Below are 18224 nucleotides of genomic sequence, written 5' to 3'. Positions count from 1 at the left end.
CATTTTACGGCATTGGTTTACCGAGCGCGAAATTTGCATTGTTTCGGAGTTGGTATGGTGACGCAACAATGCCGTCTGGAAGCAAGTGAGGAGCAACGCAAATCACAATCGCTCAGGAGCTGCAGCCTATTATTACAGACGGCATCGTGGCGTCATAATGGTCATATGGTCATAATATGAATATATTCAAAAATATATTCATATTATCGAATTATATGCGTATATGATACATGAAGCTTTTCATTCGACTCTGATGAGATTTAGTGGTACAATAGTGTTCTTAGAACTGGAAGTTAATGCTGAAGTAACGAAGTATTCTGGTAGTGTACTACGTCGTATGCCCTTGAAAATATCTTACAATTATTATCTTACAATAATACGACTTGTCTAGGTACAGTAAATTTACACCTCAATTACACTTCATTCCGAGTTTATTGCACATCCCTTTCGACGGCAAACGACATATGACCCTGCCGGAATACTCGGTTACTTACTTCAGCGTTACCTTCCAGTTATTATGTAGGCCTACTCGAAATTATTTTAGCTGCTGTTCCCCGTAGGTTGTCAAAGCCAGTGGAAAAAGCCACCGTTTCTCCCCCCGTTTTCGACTTGACTTCATATACGTGCCACTACGTCTCATCAGACGAGTCGGATGAAAAGCTTTACGTAGCCTAGGTATAATTAGATAATATGAATACATTTTTACCGATTAATATAACAAATATAACTAAACTTGCATTAATTCTAAAATTTTCTAAATAGCTTTGTGGCCCACCTCAAATGCTCCTATTATTGAACAGCCATGTGTGCTGATTCACCATGTGTTCTTATGGGCGCGGTCGTGATTCACCCTTGAGGGTAATTCGCCCTCACCGCAATTGTGCTGGACTTACACATGGTATTCGCATACTGTACACATACAAACTTTTGTGGAAACAACTCTGATGTTTCTGTTAGTACTAGTTCTGTGTTGAACTATTTGATTATTAAGATACATGAGCATCCATTCAGACGATACAGTTCTTGAAATATCGAAACAGTTTAAAAGCGTAACTAATCATTGTGCGTGTTCGTAGCATGTGAATATCGAATATTTTCGTGTGCCATGAATATCTTTCATATACATTTAGTATGAAATGAGTTGCGTGGAATAATAATTAGTATCCTACAAAAGTAAAACTTGTTGTGTTTGATTGCATACTTTTTATCCTTGCAGCAAACAATACGCTCATATTGTTAAATATATTCCACTGGGAGCTTTTCGACTGGCTCTCTTCAGCAGTGAACGCCAGTAAATGAGGTTAACCAAGTTCAAAATATAGAATGAATGTTGTTTACTGGCGTTCACTGCTGAAGAGAGCCAGTCGAAAAGCTTCCAGTGGAATAAATTTAACAATATGAACGTATTGTTTGCTGCAATATTGAAGTTCTGTACTTCGAAAAGACTTTTTATCATTGTTCATTGTGGTTTTGAGAGACGGGCGAGTTTAAATCTAAATGTAGTAAGCGTAGCATACCTCAAGTAATACATTTGACTCGTTGAAAATCGACAGTGGGAAAAATACCGGTCACTAGAGTAACGGTATATTATTTTTTTGCGATATGCAACCAATCTTCTGAGCATAACTTTTGAAAAATTAATCCTGTCATAGAAAAGTCGGTTGTTACGAATTCGAAACAATTGTACTTCGATTATCACGACGATGGAAATTAAGATCAACGTAGTATTTCGAAGTGGTATGTTCACCGATCACTAAATGACGAAGATATCAAACTGCGCATGCAACTCGGGCATATAAACGATACGGTTACAAGTTGGATGTAATCTTGACTTACAGATGATCGCTTAATGTTGTGAAGCTCAACCACTCCAGTGTGTTTATTGCAAAGTATTTGACACAAACAAAATATTGAATGAAGACTCACACATTGGTTTCATTTCCGAGCGAGTGAAAATTGTTTTCTGTTGGGTAGATATGATTTGCATTTAGAAAAAACGATCTACACCGATTAAGCGACGCTGTTTAATATCATAATCCGATGAGTGAGTGAAATTTTCTTAGGGTTTGATTTAGCGAGTTAATTACCGGCGATTCAATCACATACAAGTAAGGTTTTTTACGGGATGAGTACTGTGACGACATTTACTTTGACGAATGACAATGGGGAAATTTCCGATTTCTTTGGCCGTGAGCGTTCTACAAATATTTCCGGCATACATTTAGCAAGCAACCTACAATATTCTTTTGTTATGGTAATGACTTTCGCAAGTTTGGTTTTATGATTACAATTACTTTAGAAGATTCAAATGATAATTTATGATCACTACTTTGAGCAACAATACAAACACATTTTGTAAATTTCAGTGTAGCGCCTATTGCGATTTCGTTAATGCTATGAGTTTTGCGTATTACTCAAGTCTGGTAGAATAGGATGCTTCCAGTAAAGATATTCCAAATTGCTTCTGTGTTGATCAAAGTCTCGAAGTGTAAATCTGTAGACTTCACAATGTCTTAGAGAGTGCGAACGGAATTACGATCGCACGCTTCAAACGGTACTCGATACCCAAAATGATATTGTCACACTCTGTAAGTTGTGTATGTTTCAATGCGCTGTCACAAATCCCGACAATAAATAGTTTTATCAATCGTTGGATTAAACAGTAACGACACGGCATTGTGATATATTGACTCTACACGTAGTCGTTTCAATTACTCGTTACGAATTGCGATAATAAAGCATTTTGTATCGGATGTTCTGTATGAATAATGGAATTATTACATCTTTAGCGCTGTTTATCGCAAACGATAGATTTTAATATTTGTACTGGTTGTTGAATGTAATAATACCGATATTGTTGTTTCATCTTTAGTCCTAATTATTGTAAACGATTTCATTTGTAAAGTATTTTCTGTTGTCTGCAATAGGCCTACAACGATTGTTTTGTACCAACACGGATTAATTTCCCAATCAAGAACATTTCACACATGCAAGTCTCGTTTTACAAATTGATGTGTTAATAAAAATGTTTCTGAAAAGTTTCTTGATATCACAATAACCAACACCGGTTCAATTACGTCATAATTTAATAATCAAGTCATGATCGACTATTACAAAATCTCGCATGTCAAACCAATGTGAAGGATGTTTATTGTTTACAACATGATAACTCTCAATGTAACACCAGCGTTCGATCGTAAGAAATGAATTCTCAACTACATTGGACAGACATTCAGATCTCGTATACTCGAAACATAATATATGTTAATCTCAAGTCGCGTGCGCCGTGTAGTAATTACTTTGTCTTACAAAATATACCGAGAGTCATTATTTTGTCTTGTGGATAATGGATATACCGCGTAGTAGTTACTTTATCTTACAGAATAGTAACGACTATAAAGTTGAATAAAAAAGACGCGTCGTCGGAATACGAATACAAGTGAACTTGTTATGGATTTTAGGTTGTTCTGATTGTATGTACTCGCGTAATCTTGTTTACTTTTCATACGGCTACTGTTGAGTTGGTCTGGTAACTTACAAACGGATTGACTTGACAAGGTTTTCGCATTTGACTCTTCTGGGTATGGCAAGATGTTAAAATGTTGAGATGTCATAGTGATAGTATGTCTGAAACTCTCTTTGACAAACGGGAAGGCGGATCGCGAATAGGGCTGTAATGTTTCAATACTTGTTTCAAAGCAATGTGCGTATAATCTCGAAATATGACTGGGTGAAAGTTGGTAGTCATGTTTGTCAATCCTATTTCAATTCACACTACAACAAAGTCAAAATATTTCGTTTCGGATTATCTCAATTTACCTATAGAACATCTCGCGAATGGATTCCGACACCGTACTATGTCTGATGCATTATCCTGTCAGCGACGTAGGATTTTACAATTATTTCACACCTTTTTGAATAAGCGTCAACTTCGCAAAGGATTAGGGTTGGATCAGAAATAAGTGAGAATTTGTCGGTATTCGAATCACCGTCTGCCACGGTTCTGTTATTCGTTACTTATTAAATCTTACCAGTGAAATCCAGTTCTGCGATACACTGATTACCAAAATATTACATTGTGAGCGATCGGTATGTATGTAACAGAAAGTCACGAGTGATCGCTATGTCTGAGGTGTTATCTTGTCAGCGATCGCGGATTTACAACCTATTTCACACCTTTTTGAAATGTTAGTTTGTGAGCGCGGCTCTTGTTGGTTTTGGAATCGCCGTCTACGCCGGCTCTGTGACCGATTAATTACCAAAATATTGACATGTGAGTAATTCCTAGATTTAGCAAACTATTTCACACCTTTTTTGAAATGTTAGTTTGTGAGCGCGGCTATTGTTGGTATTCGAATCACCGTCTACGCCGGCTCTGTGGTAAACTATTACCAAATAGACCTTGCAAGTGATCCCTAGATTTAGCAAACTATTTCACACCTTTTTACTGAAAGTACGACATGCCGCCGTAAAACTGATTGAACTAATGCCACGTTATTGGAGTATCTTGGTAAATACTCATATACATGACTGGAGTTTATTTATGTACATGATATCCGTGAAAGTATGTATAGGCTAACTATGATAAATCTAATACCCCTAAATATAGTTCTGTTGCTGTATTTTGATTCAAAATAGTCTTCTATGTGTATAAATAACAAGTAAATTGAATTTCTAAACTTTATAGTACGACTAAGCCGATTTTATATCTAGTCATTACCGCGAAAATGGGAGATTTTGGTCAAAATAGCCCCATGGGTTATCTCCACAACAAGAGCCAATTTGAAAAAGACTAAGGTCATATTCGGACTCAGTGCCCTTCAGAGCCTCCAAAACCACTCTTACTTTGTCTGCCTAAAAATATGTGTTTACCAGTGTAATAACTACTAACATATTTCGGTGGAAAGCGTTTTTGAATGACTGAGGCGACTATTTGGTGATGCAAACAATGGGAAATTTTGACGGGTCAAATTATTTTGACATAATTTGTAAACAATCTTCAAAAGTTTTCGGCTTCGTGCTCATTTATGCGCTATTATATATTTAAATGCTGTCCCATTGTGCCACAGGCGGGTAAAAATGGAACTGACGAGGGCACGTTTTTCAAGTGGTGTGCTTTCGTTCTTTTTTCGTATTTTCGAATCTTTTTTCGTTGAAAATATGCGTTGTACATTCGTCTTCATCTAAAGTTCATTTGTATCTCTGGATTCCAACTAAAATAATGCCAAAAATGTGTTTTTGAGCTTATTGTACCCTGTCTTTACTTTTCTACATTTTCTCGTTGGAGCTGTCTGTCCTTACGAAGCAGCTTTATAAGAACGGAGAAAAGGTGTTCGACAGAAGCAGTTGTTGACTGTGAGCAATTTAAAATGACAAGTCAATTCACCGTGTAGCTGCTAAGATACCAGCACGACAATGCAGTTTGTTATAAAAAGTTACAGGGACAAAAATAACAGCCCTAGTCATGATGTAAGACGAAATACTTTCGAATTCAATCAATCGAAGTTTTTCTACTTCTTGACTGTGGTTCTTCATCAATGTTCCCGCCAGGGATATATAGAACCCAGCTTCCCGCACAGATAAATGTGTGCCGCACACATGACAACCGAAGTGTTGACCTTCAATTTTAGTCGTTACGCACTGCTGTCTAAAGGACCGCGCATTGAGTTGGTCAGTGCGCGCAGACTCGTGAAAAATTAAAGAGGGAACATTATTCTCCATTATCAAATTTGCGTAGTCATGACGCGAGATCAATTAATTTAAGTGATACATTTGAATAAGGCTTACATGTATTTAGCCACCCAATGTTCTGTTTTATTCTTCGAGATCATGTTGATTTCCAACGACATGTCATCTCCCTTTGTTGCTTGATGCAATGCCTCGAGCCCTGAAGACAAAACGTTGTGAAGTGATATAAGGCGTTGGTTTTCAATCAATTACTTTTAAACCCAGAAATGCCATAAACCACTATACGACATATCATATTTTAGCTATCACAGAATAAGGGTTGTAACGAATCGAATCATGGCTCGACACGAGTCGCGCTATTTTGTGGACTCAACTTGACTCAAGTCATTTTCTGAATTATGGAAAATAACCCGACTCGATTTAGGTTGGGTTACAATACGTGCTCTTTTGTTTTCTTTTTCCAGAAAAAGTATTAAAATTCGATAAAAAAAATCGACCCCGACGCAGCAAACGTCAGACTTTCGAAAAAAAAATCTGGTAAGACGAGAGTCGAGTCAAAATTATGGCCTTTTTATTATTCGACATAATACTATTACTTGGAAAGTTTTCAAAAACTCCAGTGTTTTTTTCTGGAGCTGGAGGTTTCAGAATTTTTTAAAAGTGTCCACTTTTTCGGATCTCAAAATATGGTAACCCTCTTTTGGGTCAATTTTTTTATTGGCTCATCGACTTGTAGGCCTACTCGAGTCAATGCGCATGACTTGACCAAGTCATATATGACTCGAGACTTGGACGTCCAGGATAGGCATTTATTGTAGCTTCGATGGATAGAAAGTTACCAAGTATTGGTATTTCGTTTGTGTGGTAGGCTACTTGAAAACAGGACTAGAAATGTTAATCTTGAATAAAATCGCTATGTTGTGAATGCGAGGCATTCGATATCACCCAAACCGAGTTGTAAAAAGACGGGCTGAACCTGACTCTAACCTGGAAACTGAACGTGACTCCGACTCGACCCACTCCTCTCCAACGTGGAATCAAACTTGAATCGAGTCAAAAATATAAAAGTAAGATTGGCCTGTGACTCGTGAGTTTGAGACATGGTGACAACCCTACATAGAATCAAGTTATTTGTTACTCAAATAATGATCGAATTACTATGTCGACAAAATTCTACAACTTGAAGGAATCAAATTACAACATTCCTACCGAGCCAGTAATCTCCTTCACAATCCCCGAATCCGTTCACGTAATCATCCCAACCTCTAAAGAAATCCACGTCTCCGTATTTTCTTCGCTGAAAAACCTGAAACGGAATTCCCCAATGAACAATCAAAGCCGGACCTGATGTGTGGAACAGTATCCCGCCGGCCATCCGGCAGTCGACGAGCATGTCCTCGTTCAAGTCGAAATACAAGCAATTACTACTAAATTCCTCAAGATTACCAGACCACAACCTGACCTATCGATCTCGCCTTCCATGACATGCCACCTCATTTCTTGTCGCTTGCTTTTTTCTGTACTATCTTATTTACTTTTCATTCAGTGTGCATGCCTCCTCTTTACATCGCCTAGGCCAAGGTGGGTGTCTGATTCAATAGACTGCTCCAAGTCGCTTCAACACCTTCCTTTCTTTTCATTGTATCGCGTTTTTGTGGTGTATTGAACTGATAAAAATTGCTAATAAACCAATGAATGAATGAATGAGCTGCAGAAATCTCACGATTTGGCTTTTCCTTCGTGTCCGACTTCGAGGTTATGGTTCAAATTTTTGTGTCGCCTTGACCTGATTTCAACTGTTGTAGCCTACGTCTTAAACTGAGATTCATATCTGAAAGATTCGAAATCCTACTCACAGTCCATTTATCATGAACAGCACATGTATTCTTCTTATCTTCTGCTCTGATTTGAAGCGGGTAATTCACGATTCCAAATATCAAAAGAAGCCACATTTTCAGCGAGATTTTCAAAAGTAACTCGATATTCAATATATCAGTTGGCCCATGGATACTATCGGCTGCCAATTTCTGGAGTAATTTGCTTCGATTTTTAAAATTGACAAATTTTACCTCCCAGGGATTCGAACGAGGTGATCTATGTACCGTTCGATACAAAATTTGGGTGGGTAACCAATGTTGCCAATCAGAGGACGTGCTATTACGCTAACGATTGGCGAGTTACTAAGTGAATATATTGCGATTTATATTATGCGATTAATCTACACGCGCTTCTAAAATTTAAATTTAAACTTTTTAATTTAAACTTGTCGTTACAGTCCGGTTAATGATGCGTATACTACTGAACTGGATAAAATAGATGAGGGTGGGCAGATTAATTCATATAGATAGGCGAATAAGATAATGCGACCTTTTTTAACAGAGCCCTGCAAACAAATGCGTTTTCTACCAACATATAACGCATACAGTCTACACAACCAAATCTCCTCTTAATTGCCATACGTTTCCAATGACAATTCACTTCGTTGACTGCCATGCCGAGGAAGACAGTTTCCTGATATCGTTTATGAAATTCTTTGAACCGCGTTTCACAAGAAGCTCACGCGATCAAGTATCAAATCAGAAAGAAAGTTTTGAAAAAATATCAATTTTGCGACATGGTATTACTCGTTATGGACCCATCATCCGTTTTTGAACATGCAGTGTTGCATATTTGCTACATATATTAATTACACATGCATAACATCAGCATTGGACGGATATTTCTCCTTCGGTCAAAATAATATGAAACATTCAACAGCGTGAAACGCGATATATTCTGGCTCTCAATACGTCGGCTTCCTCAGTCCAATCTGATATTTCTCACCAATGCCAAAATAGCGATCTCGGACACGATTTAGTGTGGGCCAGGGTTGTCAAACATACGGCCCGTGGGCCGCATCCGGCTCGCAAGACGATTTAATCCGGCCTGTGAAGCAATTTTGAGCAAATGCAAAAAACCTTGTATTATCTCGCACATTTATAACAAAAGTTGAGATTTTAATTAAGAAATACTTCCAGTAAATAATCCCAGCAAATGTCGAACATGTTCATTGTTCATAGGCCACATTATAACCATCTGACTGCGGTGTTGCGGTTTCACTCTAGGCAGCATTAGCAACAAGCTGATGACACTAATCAGAGGAGAAAACGCCAATACGCAATCGTTGTGTCTAAGGTACATGGGTCATATAATAGTTACACGAAGAATACAATAGTAGTGTAATGATCCGTTTTTGGTACGCACCAATCATGCGTGTCGAGTCCGCCCCCGAGGCTATTTACGTTCATCGTGCCCGTTAGACTATAACCGTGTGTATTTAGGAGCAAATTTCGAAAAGTATGATGTCTATACAAGACTATATTCGCCAGATATTATATTATGTGTATTTTTCCTGGATATTTAATATTAGTATGTGTATTTAGGACTTTGTATTTGGATTAGTGAGCGTTAGATGTTTTCGGCCATATAACTTTACCAAAGGCCCATTGCTTTCAGACTATCTATGTTCACGAGAACACTACATGATGCCGACACGCGTCTATAGGAATATACTCAACTTTCAACCGCCTATTCAAAAGTCTTGCGCGACTTCAGATACAACAATTAGGCCATCACGTACATTTCGCGCGATCAACTACGCATGATTTTATATGAATTTCATAGATAGTGTCCGAGTTCTATGTGACATAAGTACAATTCCAGCATCGGTATTGGCAATAAAGCCTAAAAATTAGAGTCGCACCTTTTCGCAATTTATGCAGCTATTCGCGCAGATTTGCCACATTTGCTATATCTGAAGTAGAATTTCAGCGTCGTTATTCACTATAAGCCGAGAAATGCACCTTCGCGCAATTTATATAGACAGACGCATTAACTTTGCTGCATCTGAAGTAAAATTTCAGCGTCGTTATTTGTTATAAGCCGAGAAATGTACATTCGCGCAATTTTCACAGGTAGTCTCACACACTTTGCTGCGTCTGAAGTAGAATTTCAGCGTCGTTGTTTGCTATAAGCCAGGTAATTAGAGTCGCTGCTTCGCGCAATTTCTACAGGCAGTCTCACACACTTTGCTGCATCTGAGCTTCATACTAATACATGCATAATTTTTGCATGACGAGAATACGGGTAATTAAATCATCAATAAACGCCGGAGGCGAGTCATTTAAACCTTGTTGCTAGATAATACCGCTTTCGGCTACAACAAAGTTGCCCTGCAACAAAAAATAGAAGCCCTAATGATCATGCAGAGGAAAGTTCAATTATACATCGAATTATTCGAATAGACTATCTACATTATATAGGTATGAAGTGAAATAGAACGGAGTTTACGCCAAAGATGCTATTGATCATAGACTAAGCTTGCTTTCAGAGTTGGAAACTAAATGCATATGAAAATTTTACTAGGTTTTCCCCACACGCATCAAATGTAGGCCTACTCAAGTGTTTATGAGGTGGAGAATAGTTCGAAGGTTGTTGGTATGCAAGGACGTCGCATAGAATTGTGAAGCTTTCTGTAAACTATAATCCAGTGATCTATTTTCAATCACTATACTTTATTAATCTAAACTAAGTACTGTTAGTAGGCAAACCCTAGGAAAGTATCCTCTGGTAAAAGCAGGAGTAATTCGTTATCCGTGAAATAAATAGATAGCGCGCAATATGAGCGGTGCTGCGATGACTGACAAATACTTTGAATTAATGTATAGAAGTAGCGATTTCGAACTACGTAAAAAGTTAGTCGAGCTCACGCATTTTCCATTTTCAAAAGTCAAAACACGTCGTTGTTTTGTGAAATGAATACTAAATTTGATAAAAAATAAAAAATAAAAAAGAGCGAAAAATTACATTTTATCCCGGAATGCCAACAAGAAAAATCGTATGAATTTGTAAGCTACTTATTCATGACAGAATAATAATTCTACTCGTACACTTTCTCACTGCAGCATTAGCTTACGCGGATTGTGCACGCAGATTGAATTACGTTGAGATTTCTCCAATAGCTAACGTAATAATGAGTTCTGTGCGCGGCTATAATGTTAGCTGACAATATAGCCGAAGTCGCACAAATTCGAATGTATATGCAAGTTCTCTGTTAAGGGTAGACTATCTAGCCTCGCTTATTACTCGAATCTCGCCGTGGTTACAAATTAGGCATGCTAATGCGTTGAGTTTGAAGCTAAAACATCCTATTTCATGCAGCCAAGAAGACTAGCACCGCAAGCCCGGAACTAGTTACAAGCATATAATGACAAACCAGATTAGACAACACTAAAGGTGGGCTATTTCTTGTCTATATTGAAAAATCGACAATGAAAATTTAACTAGGTTTTCCCCACACGCATCAAATGTAGGCCTACTCAAGTGTTTATGAGGTGGCGAATAGTTCGAAAGTTGTTGGTATGCAAGGATATCACATAGAATTGTGGTGTTTTCTGTAAACTATAATCCAGTGATCTATTTTCAATGACTATACTTTTATTAATCTAAACTAAGTTCTGTTAGTAGGCAAACCATAGGAAAGTATCCTCTGATAAAAGCAGAAGTAATTCGTAATCCGTGAAATAAATAGATAGCGCGCAATATGAGCGGTGCTGCGATGACTGACAAATACTTCGAATTATTGTGTAGAATAGCGATTTCGAACTACGTGAAAAGTTAGTCGAGATCACGCATTTTCCATTTTCAAAAGTCAAAACACGACGTTTTTTGTAAAATGAATAATAATTTTAATAAAAAATAAAAAAGAGCGAAAAATTACATTTTATCTCGGAACGCAACAAGAAAAATCGTATGAACTTGTACAGTACTTATTCATGACATAATAATAATTCTACTTGTACACTTATTCACATTTTATAACACTTTTAGTAATACTTAACGGTTTCAGTTTTAAATAAAACTAGGAATATAAACTAATCGAAAAATTCGGTAACCAATTTCGCGTAGGCTATGCATACAGATGAGGGAAGTTACATCAACGCGTGTTAACTAGTTGTATTATGTAGCTTGTAATTCATGCAAGTTTCGAAACTTCTACACCGAGTCTTTTTAAAGTAGATAGAAACGAAAAACAATTACGCGTAGGCTATGCATACAAATGAGGAAAGTTACATCAACGCGTGTTAACTAGTTGTATCGAGTTATCGAATGAGTTTTTTCCTTACATCAAAACAACTAGAATGTGTAACTACATTAGAAAACGTTCCTAACCCTTAACGCACCAGCGATAAATCGTACAAGCAACAAGTTTCGAGTAATCGAAATCGCGCCCCCTGAATTCAAAGCTTATTTCGAGATCTAAGCTACTTTGAAAATGAGGATCGTAGGATTTGCTTGAGTTTCATCTATATTTTACAATGCGTTTTCGCGTTCCAGAATGACTTATGTCAATGAAAAATAGCCATTGATCATGGTTTTGTTTTTGAAAGATGTCGCGATGCCGGTGAATTTTATAGTTCTTGTAAAAAGTTGTTTGTACACAATATATGTTTAAAGTAAGTCCTACGCATTCATGATTTCGTCCGAGTTCGTATTTTAGTAATATATACTAATTTACGATAGCGCGTTTGTAACTTGTGCAAGTACAGGAATATCATAGTTCTTGAACCGTGCTCAATGCTTAATAGACCATTTTTGCTATTTTTCATCGCCATAAGTCATTCTGGACCGCGTAAACGCATCGTGCGATATAGATGAAAGTTATGCAAATCCTAGGATCCTCATTTTCAAAGTAGCTAAGATCTCGAAATAAGCTCTGACTTGCTATTCTCCTCAAAGCATGGAATTATCAAGAGTATCGCCTTCGATCACTGAAGAAAAGGATGAAATTATATTCGAAGCATATTCCTTGACCAGGAATTTTATCATGTACGAACTCGACGGCTCATGCGTTAAGGTAAATACGAAAGCAGAGAGAACCTTACGTCGTGTTGGGGATGAAATGTTCGAGCGACATCGAACTGTCCTAAACGCAGTCTCCAAACGTCTCCGCTATTTGCACTTTTTCACATTTTATAACACCTTAAGTAGTACTTAACAGTTTTAGTTTTAAATAAAATACGGAATATAAACTAATCGAAAAATTCGGTTTTTGCGTGCATCTGTTTTGCGGGGGGGGGGGGGCGTATAGCACGTACCTATACATAGTCAACTTTAATAACTGAATTACCATGCTTAACATTGAATCCCAACTCTAAACTTGATACGAAGATGTAGGACATTATGGCAATGCACCATGCTAAATTTCATCACACATCTAATGATGGAACACCTTTAAAACTAACGCAGTCGAATACCGACTTTTACGCGTATCTGTTTTGCGTGAACTTAGCATATACCTATACATAGTCAATTTTAATAGCAGAATTACCGTGTTAAACATTGAATTCCCACCTTGAAAGTTGGTACGCGGTTATAGGACATTATAAAAATGCACCATACCAAACCCCATCAGACATTTCATGATGGAACAACTTTAAAACTAACGCGGCTCTACATCGACGTTTTTGCGTACATCTGTTTTGCGGGAGCGCATAGCACGTACCCATACATAGCCCACTTTAATAACGGAATTACCATGCATTGAATCCCAACTCTAAACTTGATACGTAGTTGTAGGGCATTATGGCTATGCACCATGCTAAATTTCATCACACATCTAATGATGGAACACCTTTGAAACTATCGCAGTCGAATACCGACTTTTACGCATATCTGTTTTTCGTGAACATAGCATATACCCATACATAGTCAATTTTAATAACAGAATTAGCATGCTAAACATTAAATTCTCACCTTGAACGTTGGTACGCAGTTGTAGGACATAATAACAATGCACCATACCAAATTTCGTCAGACATTTCATGATGTAACACCTTTAAAACCAACGCAGTTCTATACAGACTTTTGGCTAAATCTGTTTTTCCGTAGCGTAGCACGTACCTAAACATAGTCAACTTTATTAACGGAATTACCATGTTAATATTCGACTCCCTACCTTGAAACTCGCTACGCAGTTGTAAGACATTATGACAATGCACCATGTCAAGTTTTGTTACGCATTTCATGATTGAACAAATTTTAAACTAACGCAGTTCCATACCGACTTTTGCGGGAGCGTAGCACGTACCTACGCATACTCAACTTTAATAACGGAATTACCGAGCTAAACATTGAATGCGCAACTTGAAGATTGGTTCACAGGTGTAGGACATTATGACAATGGAACATATCAAATTTCATCACACATTTCATGATGGAACACCTTTAAAACTAACGCAGTTCTATACCAACTTAGCGTGAATCTGTTTGCACGAGCGTAGCACGTACCTATGCGTGATCAACTTTAGTGATGGAATTACATATGTAGGCCTGATTAAGTTGCAACACTTTTGCAATGATTCGTCTTGCTTCCTATAACATCCCACTCGATGCCCTCGTTATTACTATTAGGCTGTAATCTCAGCCTGAGCTATGTCTCGAAGCCTACGGGACTCTGCAAATTGTTTCGATTTATTCTGTCCGTTTCAATTTAAGATAAGGAAGCCCATTTCACTCAATGAATCGATGCCTACGGTACTCTACAAAATTATCTGATTAATTCTCCCTATGCTTATTAATCATAAGAAAGATGATTTGACACCTAAAGTACGACATACTTGTTCGCTTGAGCTAAGCCACAGCGCTTGGAGTGGAATTTTACGGGGTATGTGGTCTCATTTCGTAGGGCTCTATGCCATAGGAGCATACTTTACGCTCCAATTCGATTCCCACACATTCCATATAATTACTAACAGAACCATTGAGTACCAGCCTTGACCCGACAGTACGACGGAGACTATCAAAATATCGAGAGAAGCCCTCTTTTCTGAAATATTCAAGGTTTTATCAGGACTTCCCTTCATATAAACTCCAGCAGAATCACTAATAACCTCTCAAGTTTACTCAATTTACTTTAATCTGATACTCGTGTACCAAATCCCTATTTTCCGCAAGTATGATAGAGGCTATCGCTCGACACTCAACGATTCGTAATTTTGCTGGAATACAAGTACAATTAGGGATTGAAAAGTAACTGATATAGGTGGTTATGTTTGTAGGATATTTACACTTCTACTTACCGGTTTTTCAGGAGAAACTACCTACTTTTAGGACTTTATATTTCAAAGTAGTTTGAGGTTACGTTTGTATCACCTTGATAAGTGCTATTATCAAAAACTGCTTTGCTAAACTCTTACACTTTCACTGAACTTCTACACTGAATCTTGTAAAGTAGATAGAAAAGGAAAACTATTAACATAAGGTAAGTGAGAAGCACGCAAATTTCGATTGCTTAAAAATGCCACAAACTGCGCCAACTTTCAGAGTTGTTAAGTATAGAAGTACTCGTATTTCTTGAGAATACCCAAGTAGGTTTTTTGCCTACATGCATCACATACTCTCAAGTCCTTATGATATTGGAGTACATCAACTTCATGATAGCTAGAGTATTAAACAGTAATAGACCTAGAGTACTAACGTTTTACTTACTCGGAAATGACTACTTCTACCTTATTTTAAAGGATACCTCGTTCGAAGCGAAATTGTATGTGGTTGTGGATAACATCCAAGATGTAGGCTCACTTTGAAGGTTACTTCGTAAAACTCAAATATTGCGCAGTGAGAGTTCGCAAATTCTCTAGTCACTTATTACGTGGAGGGAGGCGATAGCGAAGTACTCGTGCATTTTGTACTACTCAAGTATAGGTTTTATCTGCTTGCACTGAACTTAATCAAGTGATTAACTATTTACACTGCATCTACTTCTATTTCAGAGTATTCGGTTTTCAGGTAAACTATACCTGCAATACTTACTTTTTAACTCACTCGGAAATCATCACGTCTTGTACTTTACTAGAAATTTACTGCTACTAAATGTTGAAATGTACTGTTTTCAGCGGTCTTGATGAGTGGTGCTAGTTTCATCTATATCCTACGACGCATTTTCGCGCTGCAGAATGACTTATCGCAATAAAAATAACAAAAATACTTAGAGAATTTGCGAACTCTCACTGCGCAATATTTGAGTTTTACGAAGTAACCTTCAAAGTGAGCCTACATCTTGGATGTTATCCACAACCACATACAATTTCGCTTCGAACGAGGTATCCTTTAAAATAAGGTAGAAGTAGTCATTTCCGAGTAAGTAAAACGTTAGTACTCTAGGTCTATTACTGTTTAATACTCTAGCTATCATGAAGTTGATGTACTCCAATATCATAAGGACTTGAGAGTATGTGATGCATGTAGGCAAAAAACCTACTTGGGTATTCTCAAGAAATACGAGTACTTCTATACTTAACAACTCTGAAAGTTGGCGCAGTTTGTGGCATTTTTAAGCAATCGAAATTTGCGTGCTTCTCACTTACCTTATGTTAATAGTTTTCCTTTTCTATCTACTTTACAAGATTCAGTGTAGAAGTTCAGTGAAAGTGTAAGAGTTTAGCAAAGCAGTTTTTGATAATAGCACTTATCAAGGTGATACAAACGTAACCTCAAACTACTTTGAAATATAAAGTCCTAAAAGTAGGTAGTTTCTCCTGAAAAACCGGTAAGTAGAAGTGTAAATATCCTACAAACATAACCACCTATATCAGTTACTTTTCAATCCCTAATTGTACTTGTATTCCAGCAAAATTACGAATCGTTGAGTGTCGAGCGATAGCCTCTATCATACTTGCGGAAAATAGGGATTTGGTACACGAGTATCAGATTAAAGTAAATTGAGTAAACTTGAGAGGTTATTAGTGATTCTGCTGGAGTTTATATGAAGGGAAGTCCTGATAAAACCTTGAATATTTCAGAAAAGAGGGCTTCTCTCGATATTTTGATAGTCTCCGTCGTACTGTCGGGTCAAGGCTGGTACTCAATGGTTCTGTTAGTAATTATATGGAATGTGTGGGAATCGAATTGGAGCGTAAAGTATGCTCCTATGGCATAGAGCCCTACGAAATGAGACCACATACCCCGTAAAATTCCACTCCAAGCGCTGTGGCTTAGCTCAAGCGAACAAGTATGTCGTACTTTAGGTGTCAAATCATCTTTCTTATGATTAATAAGCATAGGGAGAATTAATCAGATAATTTTGTAGAGTACCGTAGGCATCGATTCATTGAGTGAAATGGGCTTCCTTATCTTAAATTGAAACGGACAGAATAAATCGAAACAATTTGCAGAGTCCCGTAGGCTTCGAGACATAGCTCAGGCTGAGATTACAGCCTAATAGTAATAACGAGGGCATCGAGTGGGATGTTATAGGAAGCAAGACGAATCATTGCAAAAGTGTTGCAACTTAATCAGGCCTACATATGTAATTCCATCACTAAAGTTGATCACGCATAGGTACGTGCTACGCTCGTGCAAACAGATTCACGCTAAGTTGGTATAGAACTGCGTTAGTTTTAAAGGTGTTCCATCATGAAATGTGTGATGAAATTTGATATGTTCCATTGTCATAATGTCCTACACCTGTGAACCAATCTTCAAGTTGCGCATTCAATGTTTAGCTCGGTAATTCCGTTATTAAAGTTGAGTATGCGTAGGTACGTGCTACGCTCCCGCAAAAGTCGGTATGGAACTGCGTTAGTTTAAAATTTGTTCAATCATGAAATGCGTAACAAAACTTGACATGGTGCATTGTCATAATGTCTTACAACTGCGTAGCGAGTTTCAAGGTAGGGAGTCGAATATTAACATGGTAATTCCGTTAATAAAGTTGACTATGTTTAGGTACGTGCTACGCTACGGAAAAACAGATTTAGCCAAAAGTCTGTATAGAACTGCGTTGGTTTTAAAGGTGTTACATCATGAAATGTCTGACGAAATTTGGTATGGTGCATTGTTATTATGTCCTACAACTGCGTACCAACGTTCAAGGTGAGAATTTAATGTTTAGCATGCTAATTCTGTTATTAAAATTGACTATGTATGGGTATATGCTATGTTCACGAAAAACAGATATGCGTAAAAGTCGGTATTCGACTGCGATAGTTTCAAAGGTGTTCCATCATTAGATGTGTGATGAAATTTAGCATGGTGCATAGCCATAATGCCCTACAACTACGTATCAAGTTTAGAGTTGGGATTCAATGCATGGTAATTCCGTTATTAAAGTGGGCTATGTATGGGTACGTGCTATGCGCTCCCGCAAAACAGATGTACGCAAAAACGTCGATGTAGAGCCGCGTTAGTTTTAAAGTTGTTCCATGAAATGTCTGATGGGATTTGGTATGGTGCATTTTTTTAATGTCCTATAACCGCGTACCAACTTTCAAGGTGGGAATTCAATGTTTAACACGGTAATTCTGCTATTAAAATTGACTATGTATAGGTATATGCTAAGTTCACGCAAAACAGATACGCGTAAAAGTCGGTATTCGACTGCGTTAGTTTTAAAGGTGAAGTTCCATCATTAGATGTGTGATGAAATTTAGCATGGTGCATTGCCATAATGTCCTACATCTACGTATCAAGTTTAGAGTTGGGATTCAATGTTAAGC

The 18224-nt window shown here is 37.6% G+C and overlaps 1 protein-coding gene across 1 annotated transcript; it reads right to left on the bottom strand.

The window, feature by feature from the left end:
- Window positions 1-5670: 5670 nt before the first annotated feature.
- Window positions 5671-7115, bottom strand: LOC145438539 (microfibril-associated glycoprotein 4-like). The gene is made up of 2 exons (XM_080315871.1): window positions 6898-7115; window positions 5671-5887 (listed from the first exon to the last, which is right to left on the bottom strand). The coding sequence occupies exons 1-2, from the start codon at window positions 7079-7081 to the stop codon at window positions 5784-5786; spliced, it is 288 nt and encodes a 95-aa protein (XP_080171997.1). The 5' UTR covers window positions 7082-7115; the 3' UTR covers window positions 5671-5783.
- Between the last annotated feature and the right edge of the window lie 11109 nt (window positions 7116-18224).

Source organism: Botryllus schlosseri, chromosome 5 (assembly GCF_051294905.1).
Source record: "Botryllus schlosseri isolate E-star chromosome 5, Bs_hap1, whole genome shotgun sequence".
Lineage (NCBI taxonomy): Eukaryota > Metazoa > Chordata > Ascidiacea > Stolidobranchia > Styelidae > Botryllus > Botryllus schlosseri.
The sequence above is the reverse complement of the archived record's forward strand: the minus strand, read 5'-3'. Positions and strand labels throughout refer to the sequence as shown.

Coding starts and splice junctions, on each gene's coding strand:
- LOC145438539 (XM_080315871.1), bottom strand. CDS start 7,081: ATGCTCGTCGACTGCCGGATGGCCGGCGGGATACTGTTCCACACATCA. Junction 5,888..6,897: donor TGAAGGAGATTACTGGCTCG/GTAGGAATGTTG, acceptor TTTTGTCTTCAG/GGCTCGAGGCATTGCATCAA.